Source organism: Oreochromis aureus, linkage group 16 (genome assembly GCF_013358895.1).
Source record: "Oreochromis aureus strain Israel breed Guangdong linkage group 16, ZZ_aureus, whole genome shotgun sequence".
NCBI classification, from domain to species: domain Eukaryota; kingdom Metazoa; phylum Chordata; class Actinopteri; order Cichliformes; family Cichlidae; genus Oreochromis; species Oreochromis aureus.
Window position 1 is genome coordinate 24,499,206 of NC_052957.1, and position 19,610 is coordinate 24,518,815.

Consider the following 19,610-nt stretch of genomic DNA (forward strand, 5'->3'; position numbering starts at 1 on the left):
CAGGTATGTAATTGTAGCAACAGATGTACAGCAAGCACTGATAGCTTTTTACTCGGTTGGATTCCCTTGTGATTACCTTTACTAAATATCTACAACCAATCTGTTTATATCCTGTTTTTTTCATTGTTGAAAATGAAAATCTAGTAGCAGCCTTCTCATTTCTTTGTGGTGTTTTGTGCTGTATTTTACAGGCCCACAGAGGATGACAGCTCCGAGGCGGACGAGGGACGGGTCCCAGGACGGTCCATCGGCGGTGGAGCTGGCCATCCTGGAGTCCCTGAAGAGGCCACGCCAGTCTCCAACGGAGCATTTCCTCCTCAGCCTTGTTCCTGCTCTGGAGAGCATGCCGCCTCACACGAGAGAATTTGTAAAAATTCAAATTTATAAATTCGTTTTTGAAAACAGCACAGCTGTGTTAAATTTTGAAACATTGGACCCTAGCAATCAGTAGTTTTCTGATGAAGCAGCAGGCTCTCCAGGGCAGAAACAATGTTCTTATTTGTCTCCTCCTTCTCCCTGAGGCTCTTCCACTTTAAGCTGGGTCCTTTTTATTCCCGTCTCTCTGTAAATAGTTATATTTTATATATTTATGTTTAATGTTTTTCTGTTTGAGAATTTTAATATTATTTGAAATAAATTTTTGTAATGACTAATGTCTCAGTTCTACTACACAGCAAATATTGGCACACAGCTTGACACATGTAGAATTTATTTCATATTATACTAATGAAAAAATATACTACTATATAGGAACATAGTGAAGACCAATTATTTAAGAGAATAAAGAGAGGTTAGTTTATTTTGGAGTAGAGCTCCCTTTATTAGGAAAATTTTAAAAAGGCAGGTTTGTGGGTGGCTCAGAGCTGTTGGCTGCTACACAACCCAGGCCTTTTTTGAAAAATTAACCTGTGATAAGACAGCATATCAAGATAGAATTGTTATTATAATATAACTAAAGATGAACTGTTCACAATTTTATCGAGCTCTCAGTTTTAAAAAAGGCTGGTGACCCCTGTTATAGAGTCCGACAGCTGCAGGGATTATATACAAATATTCAACTGGTTCTATACCAGAATTAAACCAGGTCTAAATAAAAAAATAAAAAATAAGAAGGAGTGAGTATCACTACAAAGATTACCCACAGTGGTCCTCATACCACGGTTTGATATCAGCAAACACCGAGAGCATACATTGATATGACACCACAGCCATGCTCTTATTGCAAACACTGATAACATAGCATAAATCGAATTAAATCAGGACTTGATGAGACCTTTTGAGTATCACTAGAAATATTATAAACAGAACAGTCCTTCCATACCACAGTTTCCTATCAGTAAACACCGACGGCATTCACTGATCAAAAAAAAGCCGATCAGCTGATCATTGATCAGTTTCATGATTGAAGTAGCAACAGGAAAGAGAGGGGGAGAGAATGCGAGAAGAAGAGGCAGCTAACAGCGTAAAGACACAGAACTCCAGCTTTGTGTCTTTTTCATTCTAGCTGAAGTACGGGACAAACTGCTTTCATTTTCACCACAATACTAAATAATTTTCTCTGAATATGGGACGATTCCGTTGGCAACTCTACTAACCTTATGAGCAAACTAATGTTCACTATCAGTAACATCATAGCACCCGCCCAGCAGTATAGAAACTCCGTAATGCTAGCTAATACGCAGTACGAGTTATTGTAACTGACTGTAAAAAGTTAGCACAACTAAACTGCACCTACACTTGGTTTATATCTGCCCCAGATAGACTGCAGGTCATAACTTCTTACCTGAAGTTCAGTATAGGAAGCAAGAAGAATGAGTTGAGTAAAGTTTGACTTATCTGGCTGTTCTGTTTCGCTTAATACGCCTTATAATCCGGTGCGCCTTATGTATGAAAACAGACCCGTTCATCACCAGTGTGCCTTATAATCTGGTGCATCTTATGGCCCGAAAAATACGGCAGACATCTGCATGCATCTGGCCCTTCATCAGAAATGTTCCTATTTTTAATATACATATATTTTGACAGGTTAAAAAAATGGAAAAGATTCAGCTATCTGTCATAAGCTAGATGAGCATTTAGGAATTATACTTTTAAATGTAAAATTCAAATCAATTAGGAGATTTTATCAACTGTTAATGTTACCATTTGAAAATCCAGAGAAATCTTTGAATTACAAGCTCAAAACAAACAAAAACAAACAAAAAACGTACAGATCACTCATGAAGCAATGAAATAAAATAAAAAAATTCTTGTGTGAAATCGCTGCATGTCCTCAGATCAACAAAACCACCATCAGTAAACACAGGTTGTCACAGAAGCTACATGTAAAGTAAAACAACCACAGAACTTTATAGTGGAGCTGACAAGTTATGATTCCCCTGTATTAAATATCGTAAAAAATGAAATCTTAGTTTTCCAACGATTACACTGAGATATGTTTACTGCACTGCAAAATTAAAAGAAGGGCAACAACACATAAACAGAGATATGTGTTATTTTCCAAAACAAAAGAAGTAAATATTTTCCTGACTTACACTCTAGTAGTTCAAAAGCACAAAGGCCAAAAATGCAAATAACTGCAATATGAGAAATCCTCCTCCCATCTTTCAAATCACTCTCAGGGGAATGTTTATTTTATTTGCTCTCTTCACCTTCATCATCCTCACTTACTTCTTCCTCACTATCCTGTACACAGACAGATCTCTAAGACATGTAATTATCTTGATAATTGTGAAAACGTATTTGTGTTCATGACATAACGGCTCCAGTTACAGTATCTTGGTTAAATAGGGCTAACAGCAGTATGTTAAAATGCAGTAGATTAAATTAGGGTTATACAGCATGCATACATACACAGAGCGATCTAATGGTCTTGTGGTTGGATTGCTCACATCTCCAATGGTTGTACACGTTGTCATTAACGTGGCTTCACTCCACATCAGCCACGCTGCTTTGCTAGCTAAAACACCGGTGTCTGCACATAAGGACGCTGTCATAGCCTTTCAACCACGAATATACGAATGTCAATCGCATCATTGGCTGGACTATGGGATAAGGTGGCATCGTTCTAATCCCATACGGGAGCAGCCAGTCACTTACTAACACTGCAAAACAGAATTGTTAAAGTTTTAATTTTAATTTCAATTCAGGTTAGATTTTTTTGTGCGCAACGCAGATTTTCTGCGCGCAGAGACCGTGCCTGCAGTGCGCAATTGCGCACGCGCGCAGCTTAGAGGGAATATTGGTGACGGCCAAATGAAGCTTGTGTTGAAAAACGGTTCATTACTCGAAGCTTTTCAACACAGTCCTCTCTGGTGACATCTGGTGGCCAAAAATATGAAGATCAGCTTGAATCTACAAAATAAAATGAACTGCTTCATTATGACTGCCAACTCTGCAGAGTGAAGTTCACAATTCTGTCTGATTTTGGGCAACCGTTGTGTTGCTTTGAAGATGTATGGTTTGCATGAAAAAATTGTTAGGTTTATTTCCTTGTTTAAACATGTACCATGGTGTGGTCTTTCTTTTCTTGTTACTTCTTGATGTTAGTAAATACAATAGATGAAAAATACATAATATATTCATGTACAACACATTATGGAGTATGCTTGTGTTATTCACTGGACAGCTGGACAGGTATGTTTATAAATAATATTATATTAAGCCAATATTTTTGACCTGGGGGTAGAATTGATTGTGAACTGGAAAGGATCATGCTCATGTGCTTGTAAAGTAAAACCATTATGTATTTAAGGTTATCCTGTTTGGTTTTTAATTAAGAAGAGAATCTGTTCCACTGTGCAATGGCCGAGTCTGTTTCTTTTCTTGGAGATAATTTCTCCTGCCTTAGAGAAAATCCTCTCACATGGAACAGAAGAGGCTGGAGTGCACAGAAACTGCAATGTAAGTTGGTAGAGATGCAGGTATACGGTCTTTCTGTCACCTAAAAAGAATAGACAGAAAAGAAAAATGACATTGCTGCAAATTTTGTAGAATAACATTTTAAGATTATTAAAAAAAATTTTTTTTTTAATTATATTAAATTCAAGTCAAATGGAAGTCTTTCTAAAGTTATATAATGATATTTATATTATGAAAAGTAGATTTTTTCTTTTGTTAAGATATTTTACGTTTTTCACGTTTTCAGATAAAATAAACACACACAAAACAAAGGCAAACAACAAGAACACAAAGCTGGCAAACCCACCTGACTGACCAAAATCAACTTAAAATACTCCCACATGACAGGACCTCCTCTCTTCCTCGCTGGCTCCGTATCGTTCAATAGAACGATCAGTGGTTTGCTATCTCTCACCATCAAAACACTCCACAAATCCCGCGAATGATTCACTTCCTTATAAACCATAGAATCAAGTACCGAAGCAGTTAGGCTCTAAATGAAGTTTCTGACGTCATTGATGACTCTGGTCAAATGAATCAAGCCTCGACTCAGTGCTAATGAAGCACCGTGTTGTTTAGATTCATTTTTTAGTTGAGCATCACAGCATCACAGCAAATAAAGCTGTGTTTATTTCTCTTGCCTCTGAGTGTCGTGTTTCGTTTCGGTCCTACTCTTGCCTACCACACAGCCTTCTATGCCAAATACACAATGAGATGTTTGATATACACAAATCCATTAATTCTGCGAGTCATTACTAAAAGCTAATCTTAACCTGTAATGATGGGTGGGTAACAATAAATGATAACAACCACGTAAGAAACATAAAAATAAAAGAACATAACATACAATAATACTTTCCATCTAGGAAGCACATTTTCAGGGATCAGAAATATATTGTGAACAAACATTTCATAAGTTCTGGTCACATAAATTGTCACACAGCTTCATGACCTGGGAATATGTCATTTAAAATGTTTAATAGTACTGCACTCTCAACACACAGCTGCTTTAAATGCATCAAAATGTATCATAACAGTGCCCTCTAGTGGCCAGCATTGCATGTTACAAACTCTGTGTGAGTTCATGCCTTAATGGATTTTCTACAGCTGTGCTGTTGTCTTCATTTTGTTCCTCTATTGAGAAACACCAGTTCAGTAAGAGTGCACTGACCACAGCAAAGCACGGTAGCTTCCTTTGGAAAAATCTATAATCCTTGTCTGCTTCCTAATTGTGGAAGGCCAAAAGTGTCAAAATGAAATAAATGAGCAAATAAAAAATAAATCATTAAATGATTAAAAATACATAAATATTTAAGTTGTCTTTTTTAAATTAAATAAATTGATATTTAATTAGTTTTATATATAACTAATCATTTCCAATCTTAAAATAATTAACGATGTATTTTATTGTTTAATGATGCATTCATGTTGGCACTTGTGGCCCTCCACACTGAATAAGAGCCTGTCTTTGATTATCTAAAGCAAAACTGTTTCCTGATCAAATCATGTAAACAGCAATACTGCCACAGTATTTTTTTTTTCTGCTCCTGCTCTTGACGAAGGCGGTCGCACTTTTCTCCTCTCCTCCTCCTCCTCTCCCTTAGCTTCCCTGCTTAGCCTCTTGTGTCCTTGTCTAGTCTCGTGTTTTTTTGTATTACTTTTCCCTGGAACACTCTCTCACAGTCTGTTCTCTAAAACCTAAAAGAGAATTATGGATTTGATCAACTGGTCCCTGAATGCAATTGACACGCCTTTCTCAACGAGAAGTCTGGGCTTGGGTGAGCCTGAGTGCTGAAGATATCTACCTATTCGGAACCATGATAACAGGGTTCTTGCTGATCGGAGCTGGCTTGGCCCTGGCTTATCGAAGAATTAAGGAAGCGGAACCGGCTGTTCAAACGCCCACAAGGCTGCCCGCTGGGATTGAATGATGGGACGAGGCGTGAGTTTCTCAAAATGGGTCATTGAGTGCAGCACGGATAAGATCTTGGAGAAGCTTACAGCTGTCGTGAATACTCAGAATAAGACCTCTGAGTGCAAACTGGATTACATCTGGAGGGGCTCGCTCGGAATAACACCTCTGAGCGCAAACTGGATCACATCTTGGAGAAGCACACTGCGGTCGTGAGTTCTCAGAAATTGCCTCTTTGAGCACAAGAATGACAACATCACGGAGCGTAAGGTTGATAACATCATGGAGAAACTCACGGCTCTCCAACGGGAGATTGAGAGACCAGTGTTGGACTGTTAGAACAGCTTTGAAATTCATATGAGTTGTTTGCACTAAAGTAAAAACCACCATCACTTCATGCGGATACCCCTTTGGCGCCAGCAGCGGTCTCATGGCTGGAGCTGAACAACAACACCCTGATAACGACTGTGTTTAGACTGTTCTTCCCATTCTATGCAAGGCCACCTGGGTTGGCTGGAAGACTATTTACTTAGCCTGGCAGGGCGAAGGACACTGTCTCAGCTGAACTCTGGACACACACACATGCACACAGACATATATATACACATGCAGATGTACACTCATCCCCCCTCCCCCCTTCAAACGCCTTCGACGCTTATTCCCTTCCGATGCTGACGGTGGATCAAGGAGACCAGCGCATAGGCTGCAGGCCCGGATGTACTGTCTACATCGGCTGTCTCTCACCCTTTACCCACCCCTGTTGCTTGTCATGTGTTTCTTTGGTGTATTAAGAGTTTTTCATGTGCTATGTGCAGAGGTGTTTTTCTGTTCTCAAACTGATCTCCTGTTGGAGCTCAGTCTGGGGAGTTATTTTTTCTCCTTATCTTTCCTCATGTGGTGCATTTTCCATTGTTATACCTCTCTGACCTGTCTTCCCCATGTGATGTTTTTGTGTAATGTATGTATGGTCAGAGGGTAAGATGGCGCTGCCATTGCGTGCAATAGATCGGCAGCCTTAACATGAAATTTCCCCTTGTGGGACTAATAAAAGTATATCAAATATCAACTAGCTGTTTTCTCCTGACACTAATATACATTTGCTCATTTAAAAATGTTTTTTTTTTTTTTAACAGATACAAATGCAGACACAATTGAATTAAAAAATTAAAATGTAGAACTGAGTAACAATCACAGAGCAGAATTAAACTGGAGGACATATAGAAATATAAGATATACAATAAACTATACAGGCTTATGGTACTTTTTTTTAAAGATACGCTTTAAAGAAGCTGTATATAAAATATCATTCCAGTTCCTGTTCTCATTATTTCTCATATGAGCGTAATTTTCCAGGTGTTGACACAACGCCGGTCTCTGCGATTCTTTTGGTCCTGGTAGAGATCACTGGTAGAGATCAGAAGTTGTGTTTTTGTATTTTCCTACTCAGTTGTATATAGTATTTGTATTTCTATTTTATTCTATTGTATATATTATTCTATTCTATTTTATTCTATTGTATATAGTATTTTATTTTATTTTATTGTATTTTATTGCATTCCAGTGTTTTCTAATTTCTGCTACATAACTTTGCACTTTTGCTGTAACAAAACAAATTTCCCACCTGTGGGACTAATAAAGGCCATCTTATCTTATCTTATCACGCTGAGATGTTTCCATGTTTTACACAATCCTTTTATTACCCATTATTCTTACAGATGCATCTGGAGATCAGCACACTGCATTCCTATGCAGTCCTATGCTAAAGGCTGATCTAAAGAACTCCACACAACAGTTACAGTTATAACCTCTGGTCTCCTCCCCCACACAGTAAACACCCCCAATGGAAATACACAGTGGCCAAGGGTGCTGACACCCTGACCCCCGTCTCCTTTTAAGGTAGTGTCCATTGACCTTTGTCTGCCCCTCACCCTCAGTAACTCATCTTACTGTCCTGGGGTGGGGGTTGATTGTCCTTCTGCCCTGCACCTCAGTTCTTTGTTCCCATCCCAGGCCTATTTTCTATTTTGTATTCTTACACCCATTAACCGCAATATTATAATGTTGCAAGCAATCACAAACTATATTCTCTTTAACTCTGATCTATATTAAGGAATCTATTCTCAACACAGGTAACACTTACCAGTTGACTCTCAGGATATTAACAGCAAATTCCTTATCAAATTAATGAATCCACTGGGAATAATGACTCACTAATTCTCTCTTTAGAGAGAACTATTATGTTTATGTTATGTTTTACGGAGTCATGGCTCTGTGAGGACATCCTGGACTGCACGCTCAAGTTGGAGGGTTTTCATCTGCGGACTGGCAGGCCTCTCTCTGGTAAGACCACAGGTGGAGGCGTCTGCTTCTACATTAATAGTGGCTGGTGCACAGATGTAACAGTGATTGCTCAGCACTGCTCTTCCTCTCTGGAATACCTTTTCATTCACTGCAAACCGTTTTATTCTCCGCGGGAGTTTGCTTCATTCATCTTGGCCGCTGTTTACATCCCGCCAGATGTGGATGTGCAGGCAGCTCAGTGCGCCCTCACGGAGCAGATACTGCACATGGAGCGGACATTCCCGGTCTCTCATTATTGCTTTGTGGACTTTAACAAAGCCAATCTGAGCCAGGAGCTTCCCAAATACAAGCAGTATATATGTCCTCTCCTCTCCCCAGAGAGGAGGACATTGAACCACTGTTACAGCACGATCAGTGGGGCCTATCGCGTGGTGTCCCGCACTTCACTCGGACTTTCTGACCACGTCATGATCCACCTGATTCCTGCGTACAGACAGAGGCTGAAGCTCTCCAAACCTGTCGTGTGGACTAAAAAACTGTGGAGCAACGAGGTTGTGGAGGAACTTCGCACGTGTTTGGAGTCTACAGACTGGGACACAATGAGGGCTGCTTCTAACAGTTTGGACGAGTTTGCGGACACTGTAACCTCCTATATCCACTTCTGCGAGGACAGCATTGTGCCATCACGCACCAGGGTGAGTTATAACAATGACAAACCCTGGTTTACTCCTAAACTCAAAAAGCTGTGGCTGGAAAAGAGAAAGGCGTTCAGAAGCGGAGACAGGGACTGCTACAGAGAGGCCAAGTACAGGTTCACTAAAGAAGTGGACATTGCTAAACATCAGCACTCTGAGAAGATGCAGCAGCAGATCTCAGAGAATGACTCGGCCTCTGTGTGGAAAAGTTTTGGGAATATCACCAACTACAAGCCTAAAACCGCCCACTCCACTGATGACTTGCGCTTGGCCAACACCCTTAACGACTTTTACTGCCGTTTTGACGAGCCATCAAGCAGCCTTCACACCTCCAACAGCCCCAACAATAGAGACACTTTGGACACTCATTCCCCACCTCTCCCCCTCCATAGAGCCATCACCACTATCAAACACTTCACCTACAACACCCCCCTCCTCACCCCACACCCAGGAGGATTTCACACCACCTTCTCCCACTACAACCAATCTGAATGCTCGGAATGAGTCTGCCTACAGGAGGGAGGTTGAACGTCTGGTGTCCTGGTGCAGCCACAACAACCTGGTGCTGAATGCCCAGAAGACAGTGGAGATTATTGTGGACTTCAGGAAGCACACAGCCCCACTCCCCCCATCATCCTGACTGACACCCTCATCACCACTGTGGACTCATTCCGCTTCCTGGGTACCACCATCACCCAGGACCTGAAGTGGGAGCCCACCATCACCTCCGTCATAAAGAAAGCCCAGCAGAGGATGTACTTCCTGAGGCAGCTGAAGAAATTCAACCTGCCAGCACGGACGATGATGCAATTCTACACCACAATCACCGAGTCCATCCTCACCTCCTCCATCACCGTGTGGTACGCTGGAGCCACTATCAGGGACAAACAGAGACCGCAGCATGTTGTGCGCTCTGCTGAGAAGGTGATTGGCTGCAGACTCCCATCTCTGCAGGACCTGTACACCTCCAGGACACTGGGGCGTGCAGCTCAGATCACAGTTGACCCTTCTCACCCTGGACACAGTCTGTTTGACCTGCTCCCCTCAGGCAGGAGGCTCAGGTTCATTCGCACCAGAACCTCTCACCATAAGAACAGTTTCTTCCCTCTGCTGTTGGACTCATGAACAATAATATAATAATTAATTTTTATTTTTTGTTTATTTAAGCGTTGCCTGACAGTATGTTTTGCACTAAGTACCGCAGCAATTTCCTAATGTTGTAAACCTGCTCAACATTTGGCAATAAAACCCTTTCTGATTCTGAACTGTAAAATCTTTCAGTCTTAGTGTACTGATCACTTTAATTTTCTGGCATCAGGGAAACAATTTTTTTTTCTCATAAAGTGATCCCATTAAAATATCTACAGTGATAATATGCCTTTGGGTGATGATGCCTTCAGGAAATAGCTGACAAGTTCTCAATGCCAATAATGAATATTTTCCACACATATTTAAGCTTTTGCCCTAAGTTTTGCTCATCGCACTGACACATGAGCTCATCAGGGAGGTTGTTTCTGCATCTACGTGACTGTGTGAGCTGATCATTGTGGACTCAAATGCAGAGAAGAGGAGGCAGAAGTGAAATGGAAACCAGCTTTTAATGCTGCTTAGTCCTTATGAACTCTCCTTCATTATGTTTTCTACTGAGGTCAGTGTGTAAAAACTATTTATACAATGGTGGCTGATTGGGAAATGACAAACAGGAGGGAATTATGACACAAGTAAAAGAAATTACATAGATAAGAACGTTCTTCAAATCAGGAGAAAACAGATGCAAGAAGTGAAACTAACATGACAGAAATAGAAATTTGTAACAGCAGAACACAAAGCCATTATAGAATAAAACAGACAAAACTCAAACTTAGTTTGTGAATTAAAATTACGGCTAAAACTGCAAAATGTGTGATTGTATACTTTTAAAAAACATAAAGTTGTTTGGTGCTTTTTCGCAGATCCGATTAAGAGAAGTTGAACATGGAAGATCATTCCAGGAAGTTTTCTCATCATTTCTGAAATGAGCACAGTCTTCGTTTCCACCACCATCATCAGGTTGATGTTCTGCCCAGTACCTCGCAGGTGAGCAAAAACAACAAAAATCTTATTATTATTGAGGAAAAATTCAGATGTTTGGTGTTGGTGTGGGGATTTCATCAGCTAAATTTTTCCATCAAATTCATTGATCCTAATGTACATTAGGATCAATGAATTTCAGGTAACGATGAAGATGAAAACCAAGTCATTAGTATACTATCTTTAAACCTTTGGACTTATAGTTTGGCTCTGCCCACTGACCAGTGTGATTCTATATGTAGAAATGTCTGTTGGAAGTTCTAGACTGAACCTACTTACGTGAAAATCACTGGAGTCCCATCTACCCATTTCCATGTTCCTCCTGTTCTTTGTCATTCCAAGTGTATTCATTGGTGATTGCAGAGAGGAAGGTCTGTTTAACATGATGAAAAAACTAGTTTTGAACCACAATTTTAGTCTATGTACTTCATTTTATCTAAAAATTCAGTGATTTATCTATTATAAATATCCCAAAACAGCACAAATTAAAACTTTACTCAGTTGCTTTTAAACCTTTTTTTTTGCAAGATTTTTCCTCAACACTGAAGAAAAATTCTCCAACAGCTCATACAGCAAAACATTCTAGTTAACCTGCAACATGTTGTAACTCCCCCCAAAAAATCAATAATCACTGTTACCAAATTTTCCTGATAGTGTCTAAGCAAGAGTGATCAAAATTAATGTACAGGGGTGCTGGTGCCACAGATCAACACATAAGAGTGTGAAATGTTGTACAAAATGTCAGCACATCAAAAGACATCAAAAACTTTTTTTCAGCTGTTTTTTAAACCTCATAGGTACACGAATAAACTGTGACTCAGCAACAAAGTTAAAGATACAATAAAGCTGCTTAACAGGGAAATATTTTTGTGATGCTTCGTTCCTCTTTTTTAACTTTAAGTATTTTCACATAAACATAAAATACATAAAAGACTATATTTGTGTTTTGAATATTATTTTTTCTTCTTAATTTCATTTCAGTTCAGTTTTCTTTACATAGCACCAGATCACAACAAGACTCCTTAAAGTGGTTTATGTTCCTAAGTAAAGACCTCATAAAAGATGCTATTAATTGGTGGCCTGTACGGGGGGGGACAACCCCCTCAAAGAAAAGGATGTGTTCTTTTCTTTGAAGAACAAGAAGAACAAATGCAAACCGCTAACATGTTTGAATATGTTACTCAGAATGTAAGACTGGAGCTACATGATTAACCATGACTTTATTTATTTATTTGTAGGTACTGATGCTTAAACACTGACTCAGTCTGAAATAGTTATTAAAAGGTCTGGAGAATCCCACAGACTGGTCTGTATATATTTAGGGTTTAGAATTCATATGTATGCTGCTTGGCTCAGCCATGATGCTGGAATAGGATTGCAGTGGATTGCTTGGATCTACTTTGATAGTAGTAGCACCTATTACTCTCTGTCAGTCCAGGGACAATTTATCATCTCTAGAAAAAACAACAGCAGACAGCAGATGTATCTGCAGATAAACAGTCTGACTACTGACGATTCTGCTGTTTATTATTGTGCTTGAGAGCCACAGTGATGCCAGATGAGGAAACACTGAGAAAAACTTCAGACGCATCACAAAAGAAAAATTTGCTTTCTGCAGTTCACATTTTCAGAAATTAACTCCAGTTCAATGTCATCGACACCCTGAAAAAAAAAAAACGGTAAAAGTGCAAGGATCTGCAAAGGATCAACTTAGTAATCATTAATAATACTCAGTCCATCTTATTTAGATTTCAGGCCACATTACGATGTATAGTAATCTCATACTTATTAAAATAGTTCTTCAGAAAAGCCACACCTTAATTGGCCACTTAATATTTATTATTAGTTAGTTAATTAATTAGCCTGCATGAAAAGGACTGGAGTGGATTTGGATGAAATCTGGGATTTTCATACTGGACAGATTCACTAAAGAGAAAGTTTAGTATGAACTTAGACTCTTCCAGCCAAGCAGTGACTGTAACTGGACAAATTATGCAGCCTGAAGACACTACTGTGTATTATTGAACCAGAGACTCACAGTAATCAGCCATCAGTACAGCTGAATTGGAAGCGCTCACTGCCAAAACAATTATAACATGCAGCAGAGGAGGAGCCCTCACACCACTGATGAATTCAAAAGGATTTACTATGAAAAAAAGTCATTGCACAGCTTTGTGAAACTTTGATATTTTTTCCTGAAGAGACTGAGTGAATGCAAAACTAAAGACTTTAGCAACTTGGGGTAAAAGTTTTTAATGCATAATTAAAAAAAACACTGGAACTTGTTTTGATTATTTTTTTTCATTAAAAAGATCAAACTTTACCCAGTGGCTGACACTTTAATCCATATTTCTGTGCATTCTGTCAGTGTCCATCTGTAATCAAACTAAACTTCCTCCCAAACTAATATGAAGACTTGATATTATTGCAGTTGGCTGCAGCAGAAGAAGAGAAGTAGATTTTTAGTAGCAACATGTTCTCGGTGGCTCTGCTGCTGCTGGGTGACTGTCACTGAACAGAAACACTGACAGCGTGGACACTACATGCTGTTACTTTCATTAGAACTGATTTCAACATGTTTTCTCTACATGTATAAAGTGTGACCAGCTCACACAGCCACCCTCTGTGATACTGCAGCCACTTTTGACCCGGACTGTATGTGTATGTGAATGAACTTCCGTTACCATTTCGCCCCCTGGTGGCTACAGAAGACATTCCCACTGGTTTTCATAAAAGCTGCTTGGGGGTGTTAACCTTCCTGCTCTTGCACATATCACAGGCGGGGTATATCACTGTTCTATGGGTGTGCATAATCATATGAAAAGACACAGAAGTCAAACTCTTTTTCTGTCCACTTTTCTGAAGATGAATCACAATTTAATGTCTGTCAAACACATGTTGACATGCTGCATTTCAATAAGAATGCATCACTTAATGATTAAAAATGTTAAAATAACAATGGCAAGACCTTATCACTTTCTGCTTCAGATTTTTAGCAAGTAAAATGCTTTATGCATGTAAAAGCAATTGTTTCTGTAATCTGTACAGTAGATTGAAAAAATAAGAAAAACACATAAAAACAGTAAAACACCCTAAACACACACACACACACACACACACACACACACACACACACACAGCAAGAGAAAATAATCTCAGTTTTCCAACTAGAATAATAACAATAAAGTGAAGATAACATTAGTTTAAACGCTTTCAGCAGCCACAATGACAAGCGAGCATTTGCAATATGAAATGCAAATGTTTAACCAGTGCAGATTTCAACCAGTAGAAGCCACTGTGTGCTGTTTCATGTCTGCACACCTGAGAACATTTTAGCTATGTTTCAAACTAAAAACACTCTAATATTGTATGGTAAATTACTCGATAATGCCCACATGTTGCAGACTGAAATGTAACAATTTTAACAGTCTGCTCTAGATGAAGCTCTTAGGTTTAATCTTTGAGATGCCAAAACACTGTTACAACTGCTGAAAGAATCTAAACAGAACTCATGCAATAAACCAACATTATCAATAAAAATACCACAGAATTATTCAAAACATGTTGACACCATTTCCCCAGTGACAGTAATTTTTGACTGAAACCACACTGAGCACACACTAATGCAGACCACAGACTCCCCGCCATGACAGGAACTACAGTCTGGTTCCTAATAAGGGGCTGCATTTGATTCTCTAAAGTAAAACTATGTGCTGTGACTGTATGTTTTTAAAAGTGCTATAATAAAAGGTAATATTGGTCAGTTACTCATTATTATTATTGTTATTACAGGCATAAGTATATTTCAAGGGTTGTTTTTCACTAAAGCTTAATACTTATTCAGAAAAGGATGTATAGAAATGCTAATAAAATAACAATCACAGCTTAATTTGAAACATATGTACAAATCCAATTTTCCAACAAATTCAACTGTTACAGTAGTTTTTCACAGACCCATTGGAGAGAATTTTCACATCTTTCATCATTCCAGGAAGTTTCTTGATATCTGATATGAGCACAGTCCTCACTAAACAACAGGTCGTCAGGCTGATGAGATGCCCAGTATCTGGTGAGTCAATAAAAAACAAAATTAATATCTTTGAATTAGATATAAAACAACATGGGAAAAATGACTACTGATAGCATGTTTAGCTCATTGTGAATTATGGACACCCCCGCAACTCTCTGTCTCTAATAACAAATTGTTAAGTGGGTAAGAAAATGGATGGATGGATGATAGTGTTGGCTGTTGTCTCCTGGGTCTGTTTTTTTTCCATTATTCATCATAAAATGTTTAGTTAATAACAAGTCATATCCGGGTAAGGCCAAAACAGTCTCTAAGATTTTCAGTTCCTGGTGTCTAGGTTTATCAATGAAGTTATTTTCTTGATGAAATAACTTCACCAAGGGAATAAATACATTAAAAAACATTACTTCTTTATTTATAAAACATAATATTTACTTAGTAAATAAATATTATTTATAAAAATATTTATTTATTACAAATATATTTAATATACTGGGTGAACTCGAAGACTTACTGCAGAGTCAGAGGCGATCCATCTACCCATTTCCACGTTCCCTCTTGTTCTATGTCATTTAAACCAATCCAAGTCTCTTTCTGGGTGAATGAAGTGACGAAGTCCTGTTCAACAAGCACACAAACATTTGTGTTATGAATCACTAGACTCTTTTTATTTCTGTCCCTCTGGCTACAGATTCTCATCAGCTTTATACCCAACGCTCTTTCAGTGTAATGGGGGAATTTCCATGTTTTGTGTTTTTGAATTATTAATAGTCGTTGATTTCATTGTTATTTATAGTTTCTAGTCTCTTGGTTTCTGTCTCTCTGCCTCCCCTGTGTTCCTTGCGTCACATCTAGTCAAGTCATGCTTTCATGTCTGTTCTTCAAGTGTCAAGTCCATGTCTCAGTCTGAGTCTCATGTTTGCTGTTTATTTTGATAGTTCCTTGTTAAACTAGTCAAATGATGAAATTTTTATGGAAACATTTTTATTCCAATTGGGAAAGTCATGTTCATAACAACGTGGGGTTTGAAAGTCAATATTCATTAAAAAACACAATACAACACACGCATGCACTTTGTACCTGTTCTTCAGGGCTGTCTATCACCACCAAATCTGCTCCTTGGTCTGTGCAGTGTTTTCTAGCTGAATGCCAGGAGTCAGATCTTTCAGAGAGGAGATAGCAGCTACATCTGAACATGCTCCATCCCGCAGGACATGTTTTCTCTGGAAGAAACATCAAATAAGAAATGTTAAAGACCAACATGAAACATTCAGCAATGATTTATTGGGTCTCTGTTAATTAACTGGAATCTATATTTTATACCATCTATATATAAAATGCCTTGTGATCCTGACACTGCAATGCAGAGGAGATGCAACAATGATTCATGTGAAACATATCCATGAAGATTAAAGTTTGCTTTCTAAAATTTCTGTCAATTCAGATATAATGACAAAATATTTCCATCTATTGCTGGAAAACGGAATCACTGAATTTTGGAGTAAAACCCTTTTCAAAGATACGCAACAGAGAAGGACTCACTCTGGTTGAACAAACCCTGCAGTCTCTCCAGCTCTTTGGTCATATCAGTGATGTTGGCCTTCAGCAGGTCTCTCTCCTCAGTTATTGAGGAAAGTTTGTTACTCATTGAGAGATATTGAGCTGAATCTTGTAAGGAGTTTTTGTCTGAAATACAGATAAATAAGCAGTGATGTGTTTGATACACTAAAAGACACTGTTCTGCTAAGCAAAATATTTTTTTATTTTTTGTTAGTAGTTAATGAAACAGAAAATATGTTAAAATATGAAAGTGAATTTCATACTATATATATATAGGGAGAGAGAGAGAGAGAGAGAGAGGGAGCGAGAGAGAGATCAATGGATCAACAAGGTCCGCGTCAGGTGTTGAGGAACCAGGGCACCCACTGATGATAGGGCGTTGTTGGAATGCTACTATGCAAGTAACCCCGGTGGAACGGGGTTACATGAAAAGGATGAGGTGCCTATGGAAGCTTCGATACTGATACCCTCAGTGTTTCAACATTCGGCAGAAGGGACTGCTCTCACAGCTAGAAATTGATGAGGCACAACACATTCTACAGTAAGGGGGAGCCAGGATGAGACATCAGGGGGGAGATATCATCACCTCCACCCGAGATTGGGTACCAAGCCCCAAGCAAAGACTCACAAACAAAAGAGAAGTGATTGATGTTGTGGTTCCGAATGACAGCACCACCGGGAAAAAGGAACAAGAGAAGCTTGAGAAATAAAAATACTAGGTGCGGTGACTCCCAAGCTAGGCAAGTGGCTCCAGCAGATCCCAGGAACGACATCGGAGATCTCTGTCCAGAAGAGCGCAGTTCTAAGAACAACTAAGAGGGGATTTTTTTTTGTTTTAATATATAAACAACCTTCAGTCAGGAGAACAACTGAGATAATCCATCCACAATACGAGGTTAGTCACTAATATACTGCAACAACATGGGAATAGAGCAGCTGAGAGAGAATTCAACATTAATTAATCAATGGTACGGAAGTGAAGGAAGAAAAAGAATGAGTTTAGTAAAGTTTGTTTCACTTTATATGCCTTATAATCCGGTGTGCCTTATGGTCCCAAAAATACGGCATACGTTTATATATATATGTATATATATATATACATATATATACATATGTATATATATACACATATACATATATACATATAGATAGATACATATATATAAATAGATATAGATATAGATGTAACAAGACAAAAACAACACATCTCACAGTAGAAAGCACGAGTGAGAAATCCAGCCAGCAGCCCCAACAACAGAATAACAACTAAATAAATGCTTCCCTTGCAGCTCCTTTGACCTGAAAAGAAAAGAAAAAAAACTATGTTTGTAGTGAGGGGTGGAGGGGGTGAATAACAGTAATAAAAGATTTACAAATTTAAACTTTAAATTTTTGTAATTTCTTTCTTACCTGTGTGTTTTTTAATAAAAGTCTTGTTGGCAGGTTTGACATAAATTTCCTCCATTGCATGAAAGGATGTGGCTTATTTCTGAGAGCTCAGCTCTGTGGCACAGGACATGTGAAGTGTGAGAGTCTCACAAACTTTCAGTTTATTTGTTTATTTTAAGTTCAGAGGAAGCTGCCTATTTAATATGTGGTTTGCGCAGCTTTGCTACCACTAAAAGTATGTATAGTTTGACTTCTGCATCCTTTGGTATACACACACACACACACACACACACACACACATCTATCTATCTATCTATACATATATATACATATATATATATATGTGTGTGTGTGTACATACATATATACACACATATATATATATACACACACATATATATATATATATATATATATATATATATATATATATAGATAGATAGATAGATAGATAGATAGATAGATAGATAGATAGATAGATAGATAGATAGATAGATGTGTGTGTGTGTGTGTGTGTGTGTGTGTGTGTGTGTGTGTATACCAAAGGATGCAGAAGTCAAATTATACTAAACTATACTAAACTATATATATCTATATGTATATATCTATATATATATATACACACACATATATATATGTACGAAAGGATACAGGAGTCAAACTTTTTTTAGAATTTTATAAAGAACTTTCAGTTTACTTTTTTTTAAAGGTCTTATAGTGTAGGTTACTGACTAAGACCTTTTTTTTTTTTTTTTTTTTTTAATATATATATTTATTGAGATTTTTGATATAAGAAAAACAAACAAACAAAACAAACGAAAAAAACAACAGACAACACAACAGCAAGGGCTAAAACACACAAATAAGACAAAAGTTTACACTGCAACAACGAAAATATTGCTTCAACACTGGCAATAAACAAAAATAAAACGCTAAGGTGGAAGGCTAAGTTATTGGTGATCGATCAAATAGGACTTTGTTTTAATACATGATCTAAAAATGGTTGCCACACATCAAAGAAATTACTAAGTTTGTCTGCTAATATATACCTAATTCTCTCCATATGTAGTAGAGCAGTCAGTTCTGTGAGCCACATTTTGAATTGAGGTACAATATCCGTCTTCCAAAGAGTCAAAATAATTTTTTAGCAATTACCATTCCGAACAAAACTGTGGTTTGTGCAGCAGAGCTAAGGTGTAAAAGGGAAGAGGAAGATCCAAACAATGCAATTATTGGGTCCGGCTCTAATGTGCAATTATAGATATCAGAAAAACAGTTAAAAATATTCAACCAATAGTGATACAATTTGGGACAAGTCCAAAACAAATGAGTAAGAGAGCCTTCTCCAAGTTTACAACGATCGCATATCGAACTGATAGAAGGAAAAATCCTGTGCAGTTTAGTTTTTGAATAATGAAGTCTGTGAAGCACTTTAAATTGAATTAACTGATGCCTTGCATTTATAGAGCAAGAATGGATCATACACAGACTCCTCTCCCACACCTCATCTCCAATCAGCAAACCAAGCTCTTCCTCCCATGCCATCTTCAAAAGTCAGATTTAGAATTTAAATACTCAGAAAAGGCTTTCACAAAACCAGAAACCAACTTTTTAGAATCCGGGGAACTCAGAAGAAGTGTAAAATTGACCCCTCTTCCGGAAGAGATGGAAAATTAGCAATACTCTGACGGACATAGTTTCTTATCTGTAAATAATGAAAAAAAAATGTGACGCAGGGAGAGAGAACTTGTTCTGC

General features: G+C 38.2%; 1 protein-coding gene across 1 annotated transcript; it reads right to left on the reverse strand.

The window, feature by feature from the left end:
• Positions 1 to 13,790: 13,790 nt before the first annotated feature.
• LOC120433560 (CD209 antigen-like protein E) lies at positions 13,791 to 17,975 on the reverse strand. Its single transcript, XM_039599925.1, has 6 exons — positions 17,876 to 17,975; positions 17,678 to 17,764; positions 16,448 to 16,591; positions 15,986 to 16,128; positions 15,420 to 15,523; positions 13,791 to 14,944 (listed from the first exon to the last, which is right to left on the reverse strand). Exons 1-6 carry the CDS (start codon positions 17,928 to 17,930, stop codon positions 14,812 to 14,814), a joined length of 666 nt encoding a protein of 221 aa, XP_039455859.1. The 5' UTR covers positions 17,931 to 17,975; the 3' UTR covers positions 13,791 to 14,811.
• Between the last annotated feature and the right edge of the window lie 1,635 nt (positions 17,976 to 19,610).

Excerpts from the sequence above, each read along its gene's own strand:
- LOC120433560 (XM_039599925.1), bottom strand. The coding sequence starts at position 17,930 with ATGGAGGAAATTTATGTCAAACCTGCCAACAAGACTTTTATTAAAAAA. Across the intron at positions 16,129-16,447 it reads GCAGGGTTTGTTCAACCAGA|AGAAAACATGTCCTGCGGGA; the intron begins GTGAGTCCTTCT and ends TGTTTCTTCCAG. Across the intron at positions 15,524-15,985 it reads TAGACAGCCCTGAAGAACAG|GACTTCGTCACTTCATTCAC; the intron begins GTACAAAGTGCA and ends CTTGTTGAACAG.